The 23,232-nt window shown below is 58.7% G+C and overlaps 1 protein-coding gene across 1 annotated transcript; it reads right to left on the bottom strand.

The window, feature by feature from the left end:
* Positions 1–7,852: 7,852 nt before the first annotated feature.
* CSRNP1 (cysteine and serine rich nuclear protein 1) lies at positions 7,853–22,131 on the bottom strand. The gene is made up of 5 exons (XM_051979352.1): positions 22,032–22,131; positions 13,430–13,609; positions 12,633–12,892; positions 11,093–11,380; positions 7,853–10,247 (listed from the first exon to the last, which is right to left on the bottom strand). The coding sequence occupies exons 2-5, from the start codon at positions 13,599–13,601 to the stop codon at positions 9,288–9,290; spliced, it is 1,680 nt and encodes a 559-aa protein (XP_051835312.1). The 5' UTR covers positions 13,602–13,609; positions 22,032–22,131; the 3' UTR covers positions 7,853–9,287.
* Positions 22,132–23,232: the final 1,101 nt, after the last annotated feature.

Genomic DNA, 23,232 nt, shown 5'->3' with positions numbered 1-23,232 from the left:
CATATTGTTTATTAGCGCATTTGGGACCGTGATTTGGGGGCACACTTAGAATCTTCTGTGGAAGGGATGGGGACATGAAGTTGTGACTTGATATGACTATTTTTAGGGCTCTGAGAAGAGAAACTTCATGGATCACGAAGAGAGGCATTGGCCAGAAAGCCAGGAAATGCAGGGGCTCCGTTTAGCCCAGGCCGGCCCCAGCTCCCCTATCTAAGCCTATTATTACCTTATCTAAGCTTATCCATCTATTCCAGATAAGGAATGGGCTCCAAGGTCCACCTGTGACACAGTAGAGCTTAATTAGGAGCACGGTAGAGAGGACAGAGCCCAACGCGATTGAAGGAACCCAAATCCCGCCCCAGATGCTTTTTATCCGAGTGACTTGGGATACCTCCCTGGGACTCAGTTTCCACATCTGTAAAATGGGCACTTGTAATGATGGTCCTTAAGGTATGCTCCCTGCCTTTGATCAGGGACCCTCTGAAACAAGCTCAGAGCTTTCCAGACATGGTGGATTAGCTTTGGGCCACACTATTGGTCCTGGCTACAGTTTATCAGAGGTCTAGTCTATACCTGCTTCCCCTCCCCCCACCCCCAACCCCACAGCAATCTTCCCAAGAAAAAAGCATCTTTGTGCTTTCCGACAACCTGTTTCTCCACTCTGTTTTGAGCATTTTATGACTAAAGGCCTGACCTCTGAACTCATGTGTTTGTCTAGAGTTCCCCGATTCCCGCCATGTTGTCCCGATAACAATCGCTTGGGTTTATGCAGCTCCTTTGGATGTCCAGAGCGGTTTCTGCTTGTGGGAGGAAGAGAAAGGAAAGAAAGAACCCTCCTGTTCTGGGAGAGGAAATGCCAGAAGGGAGATTAAAGCCCCCGTGTTCTCCTGGTACAGGCCTGTTTCCCCACTGTTGCTCACGTGATAATGCCCCACCCATGATGAGTTTACTTATCCTTGCCAACCAGAGAGGGAGATCATCCTAATTTTTTTTAACACAAGAGCAGATCCCAAATTAGAGAACTTTAGTTCTTCCCCGAAAAGTCCTAATTTGTGCATCATTTGAAGTCCTCAACGGGGGTCTTAGAGATAGACAAGCCTCCAATGGCATTGAAGGCAGCCACCGCGGTCTCACTCCAATCACTTTCATCCTTCAAGCAGGCCCCAGGTGGGGCAGCCCTTCGAGCACCAGGTCCCTGGATCACGGCGGCTGCTGGGACTATGGTGTCTGGCCCGGGAGCTGGATAAAGCATCTTGCTGGGGCCCTTCAGAGCCTCTGTAGCCCAGAGGTCGGCCTGGCCAGCTTGGGAAAGTAGGAGGGCTTTGAACTCTTTCAGAAACCTGTCAGGGACCACACCGGAGAAGGCCCCGCGCTGTGAAGCCAGCCTGGAATGCTATAGCTGAGGTGCTAATCGCCTGCTCCTTCCCTCTGAAAGAGGGCCCCTGGGCCTGCTTCCTGTGGCCCGCACAAGCCTGGGGCCTGCTGCTTCCCTCAAAGCTCCCTTCTATAGAAGCCCTTTATGCTGGCCTTCCACAGGTGGAGCAGACCATCCCCAAAAGGACGTGCCATTAGGAGCCCCCAGGGACCCAATGTCTGAAATTCCATCACGAGCAGCTCATTGCTTTAGTTGCAGATACCAGCCGGGCACACATAGGGGAGTGTGTGCACCAGGATGAGTGGGCCCTAACAGGAAACCAACTGGTGCACGGGACAGACGTTGCCCAATTACATTGGGATGGCAGCCACCTACAGAGAACAACTGAGAATGAGGGAGACCGGAAGACCTTCTAGATCAAGAGAAAACAAGACCGTGGGCTGAGGAGCCACCATCCAGAATCCCAAGGAAAACCTCCACTGGGAGCTCCAAAGAGCTTTTTCAATGAGCTTCCAAGAACCTTAAGGCTCCATTTAAAGGCGATAGTTTGGGGTGGACCCACTGTGGGGGTGGGCAGAACCCAGCCTTTCTTCCTGTAATGTTCTGGAAAGAAATCCATCTTATTTCTAGTCTAAAGCTATGCTTTGGGGTTTCCTTTCATTGCTCTTTAAAATGAATATAAATTCCTAGCTCCTGTGTAGTTCTTTCAAAGGGACTTGCTTTCCCCTCCCTGCCCACAAGGAGAATCAAATTAAAATGGACAAAATAAATGAAATAGAATAGAACATAGATAACATTAATATGTGGTTCTCTAGGTCCTAGCTTTTTGTAAAAAAAAAAAAATGGTATTTTTCCAAATATACCCAAAGATAGTTTTTAATATTCATCTTCAAAACTTTGTGTTCCAGATTTTTCTCTCCCTCCTCCTCCCCCTATATTAAGCCCTAGTTTCTCCACGTGAAACCGTGGTTCATAACTGAATGTGGGGGTTGTGAAATTATGATTTATTATCAGTAAATGTTTGATTTGTATTATCAGGGGTCACAAACATTTCTCGGGCGAAAAGCCAAAAGAGAAAAAAAATGAAGAAGCCTGTTCTAAGTAAATCTAAGATCAGAGGGTATAGTCTGGCACGACTGCCCCCCTCACCGTGCCTGAGTTTTCAGCCAGAGTACCTGGCAATTCCAGCTTGACACTCACCCCTATCCCAGGTTCAACTAGTTTATTTTCAAACCTCAAAGTCTTCGCCAGTTGAATAATAGTAGTGAAAGCTTGCTAGAATAATCAAGATAACATTTGCTACTTGTGTCCTAAAATATGACATCGCAAATCCTTCCTAGCCGGAACCCCCAAATCCAGTCTCTCAAATGGAAGTCCATTTCCTCCCCCATCTGACCGACTACAAGGGAGAAGGAATCAGGAAGCTCAGTTACTTAATAAAAAAATGAATCAAAGCTAGACACACACACACACACACACACACACACACACACACATTTACTTGCACACCAGAGAAATGGATCCTAATACTCACTTATATCCAGTGTAGCTTGCAGTCCTCCCTCACTCTTGCTGGGCCCCTCGGGAGCCAGTGACCACAGGTAACGTATAGTGGCTTCTTAGGTCATGGTCTGCTTGGCTGTTCGCACCGGAGTCCAGCTCGTAATAGCTAGCAAGAGCTACTCAGAGTATATGTGAAGGTTTGCAAAGCACCTTCCCAACATGTCTGCCCAACCCTATAGACACACAAAACAGGATGTGTACTACCTTGGTGCTGCAAGCACGGGTATGGCAGGGATGATGTGGAACATATCTGTCTGACCTTCAGAACTTCCTGAGCAGAATATGAATGCATAATGACTTTTAATAGACTTTTAAAATAATTTTAAGCTTTTAATTTTCAAAATATACACATAGTTTTCAACATTCACCCTTGTAAAACTTTATATTCCAAATTTTTTCCCCCTTCGTTCTCCACACTCCTCCCCTGGATACCAAGTAATCCAATATAGGTTAAACATGTGCAGTTCTTCTATACATATTTCCACAATGACCGTGCCGCACAAGAAAAATCAGGTCAAAAGAGAAAAAATGAGAAAGAAAAAAAGAGCAACCAAACGACAACAACAACAAAAAAAAAGTGAAAAAACTATGCTGTGATCCACACTCGGTCCTGATTCCAATAGAGTTGTGCTGGAAAGTGTCATCCTCATCCAGAGAGAGACCTCTGAAGTTTGAATGTGGATCAAAGCATGGGATTTTCATTTTTTGTTGTTGTTCATTTGCTTGCTTTTTTTTTTCTTTCCCAATTTTTTTCATTTTGACCTGACTGGGAGGTTTTTTTGCTCAGCGTGACAAATATGGAAATATGTTTAGAAGAATTGTAGACATTTAACCTATGTCAGATTGCTTTTGCTGTCTTGGGAATGGAAGGGGAGAGGAGAGGGAGAAAAATTTGGAACAGGAGGTTTTACAAAGGTGAATGTTGAAAACTATCTTTGCCTATATTTAGAAAAATAAAATGCTATTGCGTGAATTCCATTTGCCTCATTCTGGGCCCTGAATGAACCACCTTCCTGTCTTACATTGATAAGAATTCTTAAATCTTCCAAAGTTCTTTATCTTTCCAATGTTCCAATAGTTCCATTTTGTAGATGAGGAAATTGCAACCCAGAGAAGGAGGAAAGTCAATCATAATGAATACTAACCTTGGGGTTCAGGTGTGGACTAGAATCACAGCTCCCAGAGCTGGAAGACTCCAGAGCCACTCCATTCTATGCCTCCTAGAACAACTTTGGAACACTTCAGCATTCTAATCAATGTGATGACTTATCCCTAGGCCAGAAGACTGAGAAGAAAGTCTGTGACCCACCTTTTCCAAGGGAAGTGGTGGACTTGGGACACAGAATGCGGAATACATTTCTGGACATGGCCAATAAGGGCCAATGAATTTCCTTTACTTCAATATGCAACTTTCTTTTTCCTTCAAGAGGGAAAAGGAGAATAAATGAGAAATGAAATGCTTGTTAATTGAAAAAAATAAAATTTAATTTTAAAAATTGAATAGGTTGGATTGAGTGACATTTTATTATCTAATACAAGACTTCTGAATCTTTTTGGTGTCGGAGACCCCTTAGATAGCCATCTGGTGAAACCAATGGATTTCTTCTCAGAGTGATATTTCTGATGCAAAGAAAAGAAAAAAAAAAGAAAGAAGAGGAAGAAATGAAAGAAGGAAGGAAGGAGGAAAGGAAGAAAGAAAGGAGGAAAGGAAGGAAGGAAGGAGGGAAGGAAGGAAGATAGGAAAGGAAGAAAGGAAGGAAGGAAGAGAAAGAAAGAAAGAAAGAAAGAAGAAAGAAAGAAAGAAAGAAAGAAAGAAAGAAAGAAAGAAAGAAAGAAAGAAAGAAAGAAGGAAGGAAGGAAGGAAAGAAAGAAGGAAAGAAAGAAAGAAGGAAAGAAAGAAAGAAAGAAAGAAAGAAAGAAAGAAAGAAAGAAAGAAAGAAAGAAAAACAAAAGAAAGAGTTGCAAAGCATTTGCAAAGGAAACCAGAGCAGTAAGAATAAAGATGTATTTTTCCCCATGCACGTTCAAGGGGCTGGTGCATCCCAGTTTAAGGAGGAATGATCTTGGATGTTATGTCCTGCTCTGTCTTTGACCCTAAGACTATTTCCCAGAGGTTCTCTCCTCCCTGGGTGAGCTCCTCCCGGAGCTTCCTGGCCATCCGCCATTCCCACTTTTGTCCGCAGGGACTCTGATGCCTCTGCTTCCCCCAGCCCGTGTTCTGCTTCCTTTAACGCATCCCTCCAATAGAACAGCCCTGAGGGCAGGACCTGTCCCTGTATTTCCCATCTTTGCCTTGCCTTTGTGTCCCTGGTCCTTAATGCCGAGCTTCCCATGAAGAAAGTGCTCAGTAAATGCTTGTTGATGTGTCTTCACAACTTCTCTTCGCCTCAGTTTCCCCGTCTTCAAAATAACGAGCTGGGTTCCACCTCTGCCAGCTGTGGGAAAGAGCCCAGGAGTCTGTCCCATGAACCCCAAAGGCAGACTCCGCCTGTCATTGACTGCGTTGGCCACTAGGGGGAAGCAGCACTCCACAGACACAGCCCTGCTTGGGCTGCTTCCCAGGTTTGCGGGCTCAGGATGCTTCAGAGCCACAGGGATTTGAGCTGGATTCGAAATCGCGCTTCTCCCCTCCCTGAGTTCTCAGTGGCCAGAAGCGAGCTCCGGGCTGGTGGTGGCTGAGAGCTGGACATGAAGGCGGGAGCAGGGGGTGTGGGCAGCTGGGGGGAGGGGTCAGACTCTCTCTGCGTGACCCCAGAAAAGTACCTTGACCTTCCTTTGCCCGTCGGCCGAGGGCATCCGCAGGCCTGTGACTTTGTAAGCCTCAAAGTGCCTGTAAAAGGACAGCGGCTCCCGCTCAGTGGAAGCGTGTTTGCCCTGTGCTGGATCACTTGCCGTCTGGGGAGGGGACGGGAAAAATGGGGGACCCGAGGGTTCTGAATGTTGGAAAGTAAGTGCGGATGTTGGGAGATAAAAGGGATGAAACGGGAGGAGGATGGCTATTGTGACATCAGGATGGACCAGTGCTCCGGAGGGGGGGGAGGACCACTTGGGGCCTCTGAGGGAGCCGGGGGAGTTGGGAGGGAAGAAGGGGCTGAGAAGAGGGCCTGGGGCGGACACAGGGAAGGGTGGCCTGCATGGGGAGGGGGCATTTCCTGTTTGGAAAAGGGAGTGTTGGGGTCTCTGGCTGAGGGGCCAAGTCAAGCCCAGCTGGGCGGGGGTCCCCGGGGGAAGGCGGGGGCCCTGAGGGGCGCTGAGGCCGGGGCTGGGGGAGGCCTAGCGCGGAGGCAGAGGGGCCGGGCTGGCCCTCAGCCATTCTAGGCCTCTCCTGGGCACGCTCCGTGGTGATTAACCGAACTTCAGTGGGCAGGCAGTGAGATGCTCAGATTTTCGGAACAAGGATTAAGCCCCAGAAAATTGAGGTGAGGAGGAGGATTACGGGAGCCCTCGGCGAGCCGAACATCTGCGTGGGGCTGGCGGCTACGGAGGGGGGTCGGTGGCTACGGAGGAGGTACAGCCCGGGCTCCCCTGCCCGCGGGGCTCCTGGCAGCTGCCCCTTCCCGCAGCGTGGACGGTCTGTGATCCGGGGCGGAGGGAGAGCGCCTGCTTGGCTCCCGGCCCGGCGGGTTTGCCAGGGAGAGGCCGCAGGGAGCCAGCGTTTCCGTTGTGCTTACACTTCCCCAGGCACTTTAGGAAGCCGGCGCTGGGTCTGGGGGCTTTGCGTTCCCGGGCCTTCCGGCGGGGCCGGTCGCTTCAGGTCTCCCTCCGTTCTCTCAGCGGCCCGGGGAGGGGGCCTTGGAAAGCGCTGGGTCCGCCGCCTGACAGAGGAGACTCATTCCCACTATTATCCCCGTCCCCGACGCCAGCCCTAGAAGGTAAGTGCGGCTATAATGTCCATTTTGAAGCCAGGGAACCTGAGGCCAGAGGCCGTTCCCTTGCAGGTGCAGCCCTGGCTGTCCGGCCGACTGAGCAGGGGAGGAGCTCTCGGGCCCTTCCCCGGCTCTGCCACGATCAGGGGCCCTCCTGGCTGGAGGAGCCCTCGGGGAGACCAGGAATGGCCCCAGAGGAGGCCGGGCCACCTTGGGCCTGGCAGGAAGATCTCCCGGGGAAGGATTTCATCCAGCCTAGAGGCCAGCCTGGCTCCGGCGGCAGCAGGGGCTCATGGGAACCCCAGAAGGCGGGAATAAAGCCTTCCCAGCCCGTCCAGGGTGACAAGGCCCAGGACTTGTGGGTCAGAAGCCCAGGAAAGCAACGGGGAGGCGGCTCCGAGAGGACCACCCACCCCGGGGAGAACAGGGGGTCTCGGGCAGACTCTGCCTTTGGACACACTCGGGGAGCCTCGGTCCGGGCTGAAAACGAGCCACCCCGGAGCCTCGCCCGGCTCCCCTCTGCCTCGGTTTCCTCATCTGTAAAGTGAGTTGGAGAAGGAAACGGCCGACCATTCCAGGACTTCTCCCAGGAATTCACCAAATGGGGTCAGAAGGGACTGAAAAACATCAGACTTCTCGAGTAAACGGGAGGGGCGTTCGCAGGCCCAGCTCAGACTATGGGCGTCGTTGAGGTTTGTTGATTGACTAAGCAAGGGTTTCACTGTCAGCTTGGCAGTGCAGCCCCTCCCCTCCCCCCCACCCCCCATCGAGGGAGGCCAGGTGAGGCAACTGCAGCTTCCAGGGGGGAGGGGAGGCATCTGTGGCCCCCAGCCTGGGGCGGGGGGACCCCCCAAGTGGTGGAACAGACTCCGGCACCCAAGCCCCTCGGGGTCTGGAACCGGCGGGCCCAGCTGGCTCTGCGTTTCTTGCCACGTTTCTGGGAACGAGCTGGCATCCCGGGCACTGCCCCCAAGGCCGGGCTCGGGAGCCGCTGCCAGCCCCAGCGTCGGGTTTTATGTCGGCGAGACAAATCGAGAGAGACGGGACGTTAAAAATAAAGCATTTTCTTTACTTGTACCTTTAAGCAAAATAATCATGACATATGTACAGGAGGATAAGTGACCCGAGGGATGGCGACCCCAGAAGCGCTGGGGCCGGGGCGGATGCCCATTCTGTCTGTGCTGAGCACCCAACCCAGGAAGGAAACGTTGATTTTTGGCAAAGAGAATGAGCCTGGAAAATGCTGATATTCTGACAATCTGTAAAATCTATGGGGAGAGAGGGAGAAGGGGAAGGGGGTCCTGATGCCCCAGAGGGGAAGCTGGCCAGTCACCACCCCTGCTAGCTGCCCCGTGCTCGGGCAGCCCCTTTCCTCCATACTCTCCTCTCTACCCCCTTGTGTCCCGGAGCAGGGAGGGAAAGGAAGCTTGGAAACCAGGGCTCCAGGTCAAGCCCCCGAGGGCTCAGTGGGGAGGGGACCGTGGGCCTGGAATGTTCCCAATCAAGAGGGGATGGGAAGGGGCTCCGGGAGCTGACCCGGCAGGGGCTTCGCTCTCCCGGGTGGGGTGGGATGTGAAGGGGCTAGCCCCGGGGCAAAGGCCAGGGACCCCACCGGCCCTTCTCGGCCCTCCCCCAGAGTCCGGACTGTTTCCTTTCCAGGCTGGTACTTCGGATCAGAACACACAAGCAGCCAGACCGCCCGGCCACAGGGAACCGGGAGGGCCCCCTTCGCGGCAGAAACGGCTCCCCGGGTTCTGATTCTCTGGCTCAGCTCAGCTGGACAGATGGCGGCCGACGGGGCGCAGCCAGCCCGGGGAGAGCCCATCGCTTCGGCCTCAGGCCAAATCCTCATCAATTTCTCAATAAATTACAGAAATAACTTACAAAGGCTCGGTTTCCAAAGGAGGCGCCGCGACCTCCAGCCGCCCTGCGCGCCCCGCGACCTCGACGCCATTGGCGAGGCGGTCTGGCCCGAGCGGCGGCTGCTCCGGCCCAGAGCTTCCTTAGTCTCTGAGAATGGCGGCAAAGCTGACAAAGGCTTTCGGGACATCCAAGGCCTTTTCTTGTCCAAAACCTCTGGATGGGCGGGAACGAGGAGGCGCAGAGTCTCAGACGGGGGCTCAGACGGGGGGTGGGTCTCCCACCGTACCTTTCAGTTTGTGCCCAAAACCTCCGTGCTCTCCTCGGTACAGAGCGTAAGAAAAAATAATAATAATAAATACAGATGTATTCTAATAAAAAAATAACGGGCCTGCGCGGCCCCCAATACATCTGAGGTACGTACGATCGGTTTAAATAAGACTTATATTATTTTCGGCGCCAGTAACCGCGCCAGTCCTTTCGGTTTGCAATAAATACGAAAGGGGTCGCCCCGTCGGCGCCGCAGGAGCCGGGCGCGAGCGCCAATCACGTTCCGGACGCTCGGCCGGCTCCGCCGCGACAGGACCCCCAGTCCCTGAGTGACGCCGCCGCCGCCGCGGGCCTCAGACCTTCACCATCTCCATGAGGGACGACTTGATGGCGTCCTCCAGCAGCTGGCTGTCCGAGAAGGGGGCGGGCATCTCGGGCACCGACTCCGAGAGGCCGATGAGGGACTCCAGGAAGCAGGCGGCGGGGTCGCCGGCGGGGGCGAAGGCGGGCTGCGGCCCGGGCAGGGTCTCCCCGCTCTCCGAGTCCTTGGGCGAGGGGTAGAGCGGGCCCAGGCTGTAGTCGGAGAAGGACTGGAAGAGATCCAGGGAGTCGGAGGACGACAGGTCTGTGTAACTCTTGCAGCTGTCTGTGGAGGGAGGGAGGGGCCAGCAGGGCGCGGGGCCCGCGGCCGGCCGCCCGGGGAGGCCGCTCAGGCAGCAGAGGGCGTCCTGGTTGGCGTTCTCATCCAGGCAGTCGGAGACGAGGCCGGAGATGTGGCCGGGGTAGCCGTCGGCCGCGCCAAACAGGTCCAGGGAGGGGAAGCCGAAGTGATCCGGGCCCTGGGGCGTGCCGGGGGCCGCGGCCCCTTCCTCCTCGTCCGCTTCCGGGACGTCGGGGTCGCCGAAATGCAGGAGCCGCGCCAGGCCATCGTCGTCGTCCCCCTCGGACGTCCCCGGGGGCGGGGCTCCCCCGTAGGGCGCCCCCTCGGCCGGGTCCTCGCTGGGCGCCGAGGAGGCCGCGGAGTCGCTCATGTCGCTGCTGCAGCTGCTCTCGCCCAGGTCCAGCGGGAAGGGGAAAGTCGGGGTCGGGGGGGGAGGCCCCAGGGGCCCGGCCTCGTCCTCCAGGCCCTCGAAGGCGGCGCAGGCGTCCTGTAGCGGCTCGCAGCCCGGGCTCTCCTGCTGGCTCTCCAGCTCCAGGCGGGTGAGGGTGTGGAGGGCGTGGGTCTGCACGCGGGCCTGGTTAAACTCCACCCGGCCCTCCGGATTGCCGCAGCCCTCCTTGGTGCATCCGCAGGGGAAGGACGTGTGGTCCATCTGCAGCCGAAGCGGAGAGAGGCAGTGAGATGGAGGCTCAGAATTTGGAACCATGCTCAAAAAGTTATCAAGCTGTGCATCCCCTTTGATCCAGCAGTGTTTCTACTGGGCTTATACCCCAAAGAGATACTAAAGAAGGGAAAGGGACCTGGATGTGCCAAAATGTTTGTGGCAGCCCTGTTTGTAGTGGCCAGAAACTGGAAAATGAGTGGATGCCCATCAATGGGAGAATGGCTGGGTAAATTGTGGTATATGAATGTTATGGAATATTATTGTTCTGTAAGGAACGACCAGCAGGATGAATACAGAGAGGCTTGGAGAGACCTACATGGACTGATGCTGAGTGAAATGAGCAGAACCAGGAGATCATTATATACCTCAGCAATGATACTGTTTGAGGATGTATTCTGATGGAAGTGGACTGCTTTGATAAAGAGAGCCTTAATTGATCAAAGATGGACAGAAGCAGCTACACCCAAAGAAAGAACACTGGGGAATGAATATAAACTGCTTGCATTTATGTTTTTCCTCCCGGGTTATTTCTACCTTCTGAATCCAATTCTCCCTGTGCAACAAGAAAACTGTTCGGTTCTGCAAACATATATTGTATCTAGGATATACTGTAACCCATTCAACATGTAAAGAACTGCTTGCCATCTAAGGGAGGGGGTGGAGGGAGGGAGGGGAAAAATCAGAACAGAAGTGAGTACAAGGGATAATGCTGTAAAAATTACCCTGGCATGGGTTCTGTCAATAAAATGTTACTAAAAAAAAAAAGAGATGGAGGTTCAGGAGGCCCTTCCTCCCCTCCCCCAGGCTCCCCTCCGCCCCTCCCAGGGACCCACCTGGCATTTGATCCCAGCCACGGTGCAGCTGCAGGTCTCGGGGTCACACACGTCCTGGCACTTGCAGCCACAGTCCTCCCGGGAGAGCCGGATGGCCTGCAGCTCCTGCTTCTCCTCCCGGTCGATCCGCCGCACGCCCGTGGCCCGGAGCAGCCGGCGCCGCTGTCGGGCCGAGTACGGCTGCAGGAAGGCTCCGCTGTCCAGCTCCTCCTCGGTCACCTCCACGTCCGGCTCCTCCGGGGGCAGCGGGTGCGGCTCCTCGGGCTCCGGCGTCTCGCTGTCCTTCACCTGGAGGGGCCGAAGGGCGACGTGGGTAAGAAGGCACAGCCCGGGCCGGGGCGGCGCAGAACCGGGGCCAAAACACCACTTCCACGGGGGCTCCAGGCTCCCCTGAAAAACTACCGGGCGGCCTCAGCCAGAAAGAGCCAACGAGGGGCCAGAACCCACGCGGGCCAGGGCGCTCCTGGAGAGCGGCCGCGTCCAAAAGGACGGTGGGGGCCCTCGGGCTGCCCACGGACACCACGGGAAGGTCTGCAGGAAAGCTGGCGCCCTCCCGCGGCCAAGTGCGTGGGGGGCCCCAAGGTGCCGATCAGCTCTTCTGGGAAACAGAAGGTGCAGAAAGTGCCCTGTGCCCGTGCACACACGCGTGAGCGTCTGCATGTGGGTGACATGTAATGCACTGTGTGCCCGCCCGGGGTTTGCACGTACAGACTGCACTGTACATGTACTGGGCGTGCTTGCACGTATGTGCTGCACTGTGCATGCATGTGGCTGTACACGTGTGCTGTGCTGTGCGTGTACATGTATGCTGCCCTGTACTATGCATTCACTGTGTTTGCACACATGCTGCGGGTGCATGCATGAGTGTGTTTGCCCATATATACTGCACTGTGCCCATGAGCACTGTGGTGCTCCGCAGTGTGTGTAGGTGTGCATGCACGTGTTTGCACACATGGACTGCATTGTACATATGCATGCACTGTGTGCGTGTACATGTCTGCTGCACTGTGCACGCATGTGAGTGCACACTTATGGGTTAGTGTGCATGAGTGTTTGCACACATGTGCTGCACGGTTTGCATGTGGGTGTTCACTGCTTGCATGCATTGCTGCACTGTACATGTGAGTGTACATGCATGTGTGCACCATACTGTGAGCTAGCATGCACGTGGGTGTGCATGCACGTGTGAGCTGCTTGCGTGTGGGTGTGCATGCATGGGGGCACTGTTGGCACGTGGGCGTTGTTTGCACGCGGACGGTTGGCACATGGGCATTGTTTGCACATGGGCACTGTTGGCACATAGGTGTTTGCACGAGGGCGCTGTTGGCACGTGGGTGTTGTTTGCACGCGGGCGCTATTGGCACGTGGGTGTTGTTTGCACGCGGGCGCTGTTGGCACGTGGGTGTTGTTTGCACGCGGGCGCTATTGGCACGTGGGTGTTGTTTGCACGCGGGCGCTGTTGGCATGTGGGTGCTGTTTGCACGCGGGCGCTGTTGGCACCCATGTGCTGCACTGTGCGTGTGCGGGGAGTCCCTCCTACCTTCCACTTCAGGGCCTCCAGCTTCTCCTCCCTCAGCCTCATGTGCAGCTTCTCCTTCCGGGAGCGGGCCTGCTCTTGGGCAAAGCCCTCCAGGCTGAAGTGGCAGCAGGCGCTGTGCCTCCTCACCATGCCCAGGGTGCAGCCCCCTCGGCTGGGCACGCTGGTGAAGCCCTGGCATCTCGGGAAGTAGAAGACGGTCACTCCGGCAAAGGTCACGCTGCGCGCTGGAGAGCGCCGGCTCTTCTTGAGGATGGACGGGGCTGGAGACGGAGGCAAGGAGAGGCTCAGAGGCCGGACGCAGAGGCCGGGGCCGCCGGCCCCTCTTTGGGAGGCCTTCCCGCCCCCAGCTGCCCTCCTGGGAGAAAAGCCGGGGAGGCCGCTCAGACCTCGCCCCACTGGCTGCCTCCCGCCCCGGGGCTTCTCCCAGCCTCAGCTTCCCCTCGGCCTGTGACCGCCTGGTGTTGTCTGGCTCTAAATCGGGGCCTTAACCTGGGGTCTGCACATTCCCTTTTAATGCGGCGCCTCCGCCGCCACAGGATCCTCTGTCCCTGACAGGCCCCGGGCCCGGGAGAGCGTTTTCTGAGCGGTTCCTCAGCCGGGGCCCAAAGGGCGCGCTCCCCACCGGAAACAATCTATGGTCTGAGGAACCCGAGTTCCTCATCTGCCAAAGGGAGGGCTAACTCCCCCTGGGGGAGAAGGCATTCGGCCAAGCTGCAGGCCCGGGGGCTCTGCGGCCGGCCGCGGTCACGGCCACGGTCACGGCCACGGCCACGGCCACGGCGGGAAGGGGCACTCACCGACAAGGTCCCTGGGCACGAAGGCAGCCGGGGGCACCTCCTCGTCAGAGTCCCAGCTCGAGGACTCGGAGGAGGTCGGCGAGCAGGAGCGCGAGTAGGGGGACGAGACGGAGGAGGCCGAAGTATCGTCGTCCAGCTGGTCAAACTTCCTCTTCAGAAGCCCGCTCATCATGGCTGCGCCTGCAAGGACACGCGGAGCCCGGCGGTCAGTCCCCAGGAGGGCGCGATCCCGGTCTCTCGGGAGCGCGAGCGGAGACCCGACCCCTCGCCCTCGCCCCAGCTCCGGGTCTCGGGGAACCGCCCAAGGCCGCCGGCTGGGCCCCCGCCCCCCATTTTCAGCATCCTCCTCCCCGAAGGGCACAGACCAAGTCTGTTTCCTGCGCCAGCCCCCCCCCCCCAATGCCTCTCCCCCAGTCACTCAGCCTAGTTTTGCCTCAGGCTGCCCCTCTGTACAATGGGGTTGACCAGGAAACCGCCCCCGGGAAGGAGGAGCCAGGCCCTCCCCCCCCAGTCTCCATCGACAAAGGGAGCTTCTCCTGAGCCGGACCAGGCCGAGCCCTCCCTCCCTCCCTCCCTCCCTGGGTTACGGCAACCCTGTTCGGAGAGGATTCCTGGAAGATGAGCCTGTGTATGAGTCAGCCCGGGAGGGGGGAGGACGTGGGCATCTGTGCGTGTGCGAGTGTGGGCGTGGGCGGGACCTGCCGCCCCGGGACTGAGGAGCCCCCCCCCCGCCCCCCCTCGCTGGGCTGCCAGCAGTGATAGAGTAAAGTTATTCTTAGTAACTGTTCGGCTCAGCAGAAGGCTCTGGCAGGAGACTTGGATGCAACAGAACGGAAGGGGGGGGAGAGACAGAGACAGAGAGATAGAGAGGGAGAAAGAGAGAGAGAGAGAGATAGAGGGGGAGAGAGACAGAGAGAGAGATAGAGGGGGAGAGAGACAGAGAAAGAGACAGAGAGAGAGATAGAGGGGGAGAAAGAGAAAGAGAGATAGAGGGGGAGAGAGACAGAGAGAGATAGAGGGGGAGAGAGACAGAGAGAGAGATAGAGGGGGAGAAAGAGAAAGAGAGATAGAGGGGGAGAGAGACAGAGAGAGATAGAGGGGGAGAGAGAGAGACAGAGAGAGATAGAGACAGAGAGATAGAGACAGAGAGAGAGATAGAGGGGGAGAGAGACAGAGAGAGAGATAGAGGGGGAGAGAGACAGAGAGATAGAGGGGGAGAGAGACAGAGAGAGAGATAGAGGGGGGAGAAAGACAGAGAGATAGAGAGAGAGAGGGAGGGGAAGAGAGAGAGAGACAGAAAGAGAAAGATACAGAGACACAGACAGAAAGAGGAAAGGAGGGGGAGAGGGGAGAAGAAAGAGACGGAGACAGGGAGACAGGGAGACAGAGACGGGCCGGCAGCTCCCTCTCTGACTTGGCCCCGATGCCCACATTCCCATTCCCAGAGCTCAGCGTCTCTGCCCGGCCCGGGCACCCTCTCCAGGCGGAGGCTGGGCAGCCTCAGTTTCATTCAAGCCCACGGGCCCAAGTCAGCCAGAGGGGGAGGGCAGCAGAGATCGCGGCCCTGGCAGGGGCGGCCTTCCCTCAGACGGCCCAGAGGCCCGGGGCAGCCCCCCAGATTGGGCCCTTCTGCTCTGAGGCCCCCACCCCACTCCAGAAGGTAGTAGAAGGCGGTCTCCGGGTGTTGGTGAGGAATTAGCGACGAGAACCAGAGAGAGGCGAGACACCTGAGAAGTCGGGGAGGGAGAGCGGGATTTCGCAGTGACCCAGGAGTGACTATTATGTCGGCGCTCGCTGCTGCCAGCATCAAATGACAAACAAGCCGGGCCCCGGCTCCGGCTTCTCTGAGAGCCTGGCCCAAGACCAAAAGGTCGGTAATCCGGGACACCCAACTCCTCTCGAAAGGCCGAGAGGAGCGACAGCCCTGGGCGCGGGGAGAGGCGGCCCAAGCCCCCGGAGGGCGGGTCCCCCACTGCCCCGGGCCCCCGGAGAACAGGCCCCCGCTGCCCCGGGCCACACGCACTGGTGACACCCCCTTGGCCCAGCTCCTTCTCTGTGCTGGAGCATCTTCCCGGGGAGTGATGGGAAATTCCCGACTCCTCCCAACTGAGGCCCGCCATCCGCTTCTGGCAGCTCGCGTGGGGACCAAATGGGCCCGACAGGGGCGCTCCAGGAGGCAGGGCCGGGCTTTACAAGCACTGGGCCAAAAAGGGAGAGGCCGAGGACTGGGGGCACAGGTGCTGTTTTTCCCGCTGCCGCCGATTAAAAGGCAGGAGCTTCAGAAGGGAGGGCTGGGGTCGGAAGCGAGCAGCTGCTGCGCAAGAAGCGTCTCTGGGAACGGGCTATTTACTGCTGAAACGCAGTTTAGAACACAGGAAGCACCTGGGGGGACGATGAACCCCGGGAACCTCTCCCCGGCCCATCCAAAATCGGGCCGGAGGAGGGGACCCCGGACGGACCGTCACGGCCCCCAGAAGGCGCTCCTGCCGGCCCCTGCTCCCGGCTTCATTCCGCTCCCCTGCCTCCTCTGCCTTCCCCAGCCCCGCTTTGAGACCTCCGTATCATTCCTCCCATCTCCCAGCCTGACTCAGAGCTGGGAGCCAGGACTGCATCCCCTTCAAATCCGGCCGCAGACACTTACTAGGTACAACACTTTACCGTTTGCCTCAGTTTCCAGAAAACGGCCAAACGCTCCAGGATCTCTCCAAGAAACCCCAAATGGGGTCACAGAGTCGGGCGGGTCTCCCTCCTCCGGCACGGCCCCCCTGCCCAGCCCAGGTCCTCCCCTCCTGTCCGGGCCAGTGGCCCCTCTCCCGCCTCCTCCTTCCTCCCCCTCTCCCACCGTGCTCCCCTCCCCTCGGTCTGTGGCTCCCAGGGGCCCGGGCCTGGCTGCAGGTGCTCATCTGAGCTGCCACTTCCTTGGCCCCCGGCCAGAACAGATGGCAAGGGTGGGGGTTGGATTTCTGGTCCGGGGCAAGGCTCACCCAGCCACCCAGTCCCAGCCTGACCCACCTCCCAGCTGCCTTCACCCCCTCCCGCCCCCCCCCCCCCCGCCACCTCACGGGAGGCCGTCCGTGCCAGGACTGCCCGCTGTCGCTCGGCCCCTTCGCTAAGGGCCGCCGCCCACCCGGCGCCCGCGTCCTCATTAGAATGCTAATCCTACTCCCCCACCGAGGGGGCTCCGAGAGCCAGAGGAACACGTGTGTCAGCGCCGGGCCAGCTGCTTCCGGGGTTCGCGCTCGCTCCCCTCAACGACCAAACCGCAAACAACAACAAGCCCCCAGCCCCTCCTCGGGCTCCCGGCCCCACGCTTGACACTCCCCCTGAAAGGAGTCCCCGGCGCCCAAGCCGGGCTGAAGGAAGAGGGAGGCAGCCCCCCAAACGCCACCTCAGAAAGGGCCCCTGCGGAACCCCCGGGTTATTCAGAGCCTACTATGTGCCAGCCACGGTGCTAAGGGTGTTAACTGCTTACTATGTACTGGTCCTGTATTAAAGGTTATTAAATGTTTATTATGTATCCATAGTACTATGTATCCATATATACTGTATCAAGTACTACGCTAAACTTATTAAGCATCTACTATGTGTCAGGCCATGTGGTAGGGTTATTAAATGCCTACTATGTGCCACTCCTGGGATAAACTCATTAAGTGCCTACTATGTGCCATGTACTATGTTAGGGTTATTGAGCACCTACTATGTGAGGCCCTGTCCTAGGGTTAAGTGCCTACTATGTGCTAGCCCCATCTTAATGATACTAAGTTTATCTGCCACATATCAAATATTACGCTAAGTTTATCAGGCAGTACGTATCAGGCTATGTGTTAGGGTTATTAAGTGCCTACTATGTGCCTACTAAGGGCCTATGTGCCAGGCACTGTGCTAAAGTTGTGAACTGAGCTGTGAACCCCGTGTGAGGGTTCAGTGCCTACTATGTGCCAGTCCTGCGACAAAGTTACTAGGGCCTACTATGTGCCAGGCCCTAAGTGCTGGGGAGACCGAAGCCCCTTTCCTCAGTGCACTGGGGGGGCCCAAACAACTCTGTGTCAGTGCCAGGCTAACTTGGGAACCATCTCGGGGGAAGGGCCTGGGAAAGGCTTCTCCAGCCGGCCCCGCTTGGAGTCTGGCCAGCCAGCGCCCCCCCCCCCCCAAACTGGGGCAGGGAAGCTGCTCTGGGAGAGAGGTAGCCCAGCAAAGGGGAGAGGGGGAGGGAGGAAATGGGCCCCAAGACCAGAGCTGGGAGTCCCCGGGGCGAGGGGCCACGGCCGTAGGAAAGGCAGACCTCCAGGATGGGCCCCGGGCACTGCGTGGGCATGGGGGGAGGGGGCACTGCGGGGTACGGGGGGGAGGGGGCACTGCAGGGTACGGGGGTGGGGGGACACTGCAGGGTACAGCAGGGGGAGGAGGAAGCGGCCTCCCGGGCAGCCCCAGCCGGGGGTGGGGGGCGCGTCAGCTTTGCCCGCTCTCAGCCCGGGAGAACAGCCACCTTGGGCTGACGCTGAAGGTCCGTCCCGGGCCCGGGGGACTCGGTTTAACCAAATGCTCCCCTCTGTGACCCGTGCGGTTTCCTGGAGCACGCTGGGAGAGGGCCGCGGGGGCGTCTGGGGGCCTCGGAGGAGGCTCCCCTCCATCCCTCCTAGGAGCGGCTCCCCTCGGGCCCATCCCACCGAGCATCCTGCGGGAGGGCGGCCGCCGGCAGCGGGGAGCCCCCCGGCCAAGCCTGACATCCGGAAGAGAAGGGAAGCCGCGGAGGGGGGACGGACTCACCCAAAGGCTCGGAGCTCTCAAGGGGCAGAGCCAGAATCCGCACTCGGCTCCCGCGGCTCCGGCTTCCGCGCTTCCCTGGCACGGGCAGGAGCCGATGCTCTGGGACTGGCGCTCCCCTCCCCCGACCCCATCAGCAGCCCATCCCCCTCCTCCAGGCCGGGCAGGAATTTCAGGAATTTGTCCTTTTAAACTTCCAAAGCTCCTTCTGTCCACAGCCGGAGTCGGGAAGCCCTGGAAGCCCTCGGACCCGGGCCCGGCCACAGCGGTGCCGGAGGGCCCCATTATTAGAGAGGGGGGCGGCCTTTCCTTGGAGGGGAGTTCCACAAGACAGCAGGGGAAGGGGGGGGGGGGAGGCACAAAAGTCAAGAAGAAAAAGAGACAGAGGAGCCCCAGACACGCAAAATCCCAGAGCCGGCCCGAGGCAGCCAGAGAGCCTGGGCACAACATTCGCTGGACCAGGGGTCGGGAGGCTGCCTTCTCACCTTGTCCCAAACATTCGCCTCAGTTTCCCTGCCTGTCAAAGGAAGAGTCTGAGACTAAATACTCTGACCATTCCCTTTCCGGTCCAAAATTCTGGGCTTCTGAGACCACCCGGCTCCATGGAGCCTTCCCCCCAAACTGAGGGGCCCTGACCCTCCTCCCTTCAAGCTACTAAGGTGAAATGATGGGAGGGGGAGTGAAAACAGGGGTGACAGAGACCTTAGATCCTGGCTGAGGGATCACACACACTCACACTCTCTCTCTGTGTCTCTGTCTGTCTCTTTCTCCCTCCTTCCTCTCTCTGTCTCTCTGTGTGTGTCTCTCTCTGTCTCTCTGTCTCTGTCTCTCTCTGTCGCTCTGTCTCTCTCCAGGGACTATTTCTTTTTCCTCCTCAGGACAACCCTACTGTCCCCGTATCTAACCTGGCCTGCGATTGGCCAGCAGGCCTTGTAAGTTGCAGGTAAGTGACGACCTTCCTGGGGGTCAGTTTAGTTCCCTGGTCAAACCCTCCTTTGGACGCTCATTTCCCAGAAGAGGAATCCTCCTCACCAGACCTCAGGCGCTCAGAGCCCTTCCATGGACGGGGAGCTCACTACCTTCCCTGCAGTCAAGGCTGGCTAATTAAGGAGAGCCTGCTGGAGATTAAAATCTAGCCTCCAAAGGCAGCGGGCGCTGCTGGCCCAGAGCCTCCCGACTCCCACAGCGAGTCCTTTCCGAGACTGGGTGAGGGAGGAAATCTCCGGCTCCCCCGTCAGTCTCCTCATCTGTAAAATAGGTGCAAACAGCTACAATGTCAAGGTCTAACCGGGAGGGCCGGAGGGCATTGCGCTCAGGGCGCTGCGAACTTTAAAATGCTGCACGAGTGGCGGGTTCTGCCCTCCGGGGGCTGCAAAGCAAGCCCGATCCCTCCTCCTGCGACCACCCTGAAGGGGAAGGGGGGGAGGGAGGGCTGTGGCCCTGTCTGAGACAGATTCTACAGAAGGGAAGCTTTCAAGTCCCCTCCCCCCCCAGGACACCGCACGGACTGGCCCCTGTCACTCCAGGCCTGATCCACTCAGTGGCTCCCGGGAGAAAATGTATCTGGGGGACCCGGAGAAAGGCGGCCGTAGCTATCCCGACAGGTCCCCACCTTGGCCGGCCCCTCTCCTATTTGCATATATTAGCATGGGCCCGCCCCTGTCGGACTTCAGAAACCCTTCCCTACGTGACAAAGTAAAGGGCCCGCATTTAACCTTTCTGGGTTTATTTCTTCAGCTGCAACACGAGGCGGTGCAGTGGCTAGCGCCCAAGTTGGGAGAACCCGAGTTCGAATGCAGCTTCAGAGGCCCACTAACCACGTGACCTTAATCCCAGAATGCCTCCACATAAAAGAAAAAAAGAGGAGGGGTAAAGGAAGTCGATTCTCTGACCTTTAAATTACTTTTCCACACACACATCCCTCAGAGGTCACCTCGGGCGCCCCTTCCCCGGGAAGACTTCCCACGGTTACTCAGGGGAAAGTGAAGCAATTCTCGTTCAAATTGTCCTGTCACATTGTTTCCGGATCTCCCGGTGCCCCCAGCGCGCTCGGGGCCGGGCGCGCGCCTCCTTCCCCGGGGGGAGTGTGGTCCGATGGGAAGGGCCTGGGGCCTGGGGGGCCCTAAGTTCAAAGCCCGCTTGTGACATTCACATCCCCGTGGGAATTGGGCCCGGCCCTCCCTGGGTCTCTTCTCCAAAACGAAGCTCCCTCCTGGGATCCCCCGGGAAATGAGCGCTTCTTTGAAGGCCAGGACACCGACAGGGCTTAATAAATGCCTGTGAAGTGGCCAACTGCGTGCGGTGCGGGGGCTCAAGGATCTGCCTCGGGTCCGAGAGCCGCTTTTTAGCAGTCTTAAGGAGCTGGAGGAGGGGCCCAGGATACAAAAGTTAAGAAGCCCCGGATGAGATGATCAATCGACAAGCATTTATTAAGTACCTACTGGATGGGAGGGGATGGGGCAGGGGGGATGCAAAGTCAAAAGGGAACCAGATCCATCCGGAATAGAAGTTGCTGGCCGGTTTGGGCAAATAAATCGATGCTGGCTCGTCTTTCGGGGTTTGTAGGAGAACGTGAGCGGGGGAGCCTCTGGGTATGACAGCCGAGGTCGCCGGGACGGACAGCGAGAGCCCGATCTCCTTTCGGCTTCCCCTCCCCCACCCCCCTCCCCCTCCTCCAGGATCCAGGAGTCCCTGCGAGGGGGGAGGGGCGCAAACTCCTCCTGGCCCAAGGCCTGCCCCGAGTTCTCAGGTAGGACCTGTCGGAGAACTGGAAGAGATCCCGGGCTGGGTGTCTAAGGCTGGCCCCACGCTCCAGGTGGGTTAAAGGGGAAAGGGAGGGGTAGGGTCCGGCCTTAATTGGATTGTGGCCAAGGGGGTGGGGAGGAGGGGAGCACTGGAGGGCGAACTGTCAGCGGCAGAGGCAGAGCCCGAGCACAAGCTCTCAAGGGCCGGCAAAGTCCCAACGGACCCGTGTCGGGCCTCAGTTTCCTAGTTCGTGCCAGCCACGGTGCGGGGGGATGACCCACGACGTCCCTCCCCTCTGACGTCCTGTGCCAGTCTGACTCACCCGGAGACACAGTCATACAGACACACACATACGGTGACACATCCTCGGTCAGTGTCACCCCGAGCCCACAGTGACACACACGGCGCCGCCGCCGCTGTCACCCGGACACCCACACTCACACACACTCGCTCGTGCTCCCCGCACACGACCCCGAGCGCCCCCCCGCACCCACAGGTGACACGGGAGAGCCGCACGTGCTGGGAGCCCCCACGGTCCCCGCACGATCGAGGCCGGCCGGCTTCCCAAAGACCCAGCCCCCGCCTCCCCCGCCTCCCCCGCCCGGGGGCCGCGGCCGGGCTAGCTGGGGTGGGGGTGGGGGGCGCGGGTTCCCGCACCGTAGTTCTGCCCTCCCCCTGGCTCTTTCCCGCCCTGAGTCTGCTCACTTCCCGGCGGCCCGCGAAGTCAGAAGCGCTCGGAGATCCGGTTGGCGCCTGCGGGCCGGGGCCAGACCCCCCCCCCCCCACCTCCCACCGCAATCTTGCTCCCCCACCTACCTACTCCAGCTTCCTGCCCGCCCAGGAATCCATCCCCGGGCGGGCCGGGGGAGGGGAGCAGGAAACTTGGGAGGGGGCGGGGCGAAAGGCGGACTCTACGGGAACCTTCCCTCGCCGGCCGTCCGCGGCTGTCCGGCGGAGCCCGGAGGCGCCCGCCAGGACTGCGGTCCCGGGAGGGGGAAGGGGAGCTGGGGGGGAGGTATCAGGGAAGGGGGGAGAAGACCGGGGTAGATGATCCGGCGGACGGGGGACGGGGACCGGGGACCGGAGGACTGACCTGCTGCAATCCTGGAGAGCTTCTCGTAGGTGGCGGCACTGGCCGGCACGGATCCTAGAGACTGGAAGGATCAGGCTCAGCTTCGCATCCCCGGGCCGGGTTCGGCGGGCGCTGCTCAGGCTCGGGATCGGCGAGGCTCGACTGGATTCGGCTGCTCCTCAGCCCGTGACTGCCCTTCCCCGCCTCCCCGCGCGTCTGCCCGTCTGCCCGCCCGGCCCGCCGCTCAGCTGCGCGCTCCGGCCCCCGCGGCGGCTCCTCCTCCAGCTCCTGCCTCCGTCAGTGGAAAACTCCGGCTCTGACGCAGGCCGGCGGGCGGGCCCGCAGCCGTGCGCACAGTCGCCCGGCCCTGCCCAGCCTGGCCCAGCCCAGCCGCGGCGCCTGGAGCCGGAGGGGCCGGCCGGAGGCGGGGCCATGCCGGGGATGGGGGGCGGCGGGCCCCGGCCGGGCCAGCTCCTCTCGGCCCCTCCCCCGGCCAGCCTCTCCGCTATCTGTCCCATCCACCTCCTCCGGGAGCCGGCCCCGCCCCGTCCATCTCCTGCCGTCCCGCCCCTTCCATCTCCTCCTGGCCCCGCCCCGTCCAGCTTCTCCCGGCTCCACCTCCCAGCCAGCCTTAACTGCTCTCTCTTCACCTCCCCATCTCTGGGTCTCTGAGTTTTTCTGACTCTTTTCCTTCTGCCTCTCCTCCCTCCCCCTCCAACCACAGTTTCCGGCTCGTCCCCTTCCCCCCACCTCACCCCTGTCCCCGTGAGCTTCTCTGGTCCCCAAGCTAGACATCCCCCACCTTTTACAGAGACTTAGGGGTAACCTGCAGGGACTATGGGAAGGGCCGGGCGAGAGCCCCCAGACTGAGGGCTGGCCGTTCTGGGAACCCCTGAAGCCCAGGGCCCCGGCCTCCTAAACTCCTCGGCGGCCTGAGCTCTCTCCCCTAGAGGGCACGGGTGGGGGAGGGGGACGCGTGGGGGAGGGCGGGAGGCTGAACCTGAGCCCGGGGCTCTCGGTCCCCTGGGCCTCGGCTGGGGGAGGGCCTCTCTGCCTCCTTTGCTTCCTGGCTTCCTCCCCTGCTCTCTCCTCTCCAGCCCTCCAGGAAACAGCCTGAGGGGGTTTTGCAGGTCGAGCCTTCTTCCCCTCCCCCAATATTTTACTTCTATTTGGGGAAGCCGAGGAGCTCCAGCCTACTGGAGACTAGCGGAAGAGCCAAAAG

The sequence above is a fragment of the Antechinus flavipes genome, chromosome 1 (assembly GCF_016432865.1).
Source record: "Antechinus flavipes isolate AdamAnt ecotype Samford, QLD, Australia chromosome 1, AdamAnt_v2, whole genome shotgun sequence".
NCBI classification, from domain to species: domain Eukaryota; kingdom Metazoa; phylum Chordata; class Mammalia; order Dasyuromorphia; family Dasyuridae; genus Antechinus; species Antechinus flavipes.
Note: the sequence above shows the minus strand (reverse complement) of the source record. Positions and strands in the feature narration are given on the sequence as shown.

Coding starts and splice junctions, on each gene's coding strand:
- CSRNP1 (XM_051979352.1), bottom strand. CDS start 13,601: ATGATGAGCGGGCTTCTGAAGAGGAAGTTTGACCAGCTGGACGACGAT. Junction 11,381..12,632: donor TGGAGGCCCTGAAGTGGAAG/GTAGGAGGGACT, acceptor CGGCCCCTCCAG/GTGAAGGACAGCGAGACGCC. Junction 10,248..11,092: donor TGGCTGGGATCAAATGCCAG/GTGGGTCCCTGG, acceptor CTTCGGCTGCAG/ATGGACCACACGTCCTTCCC.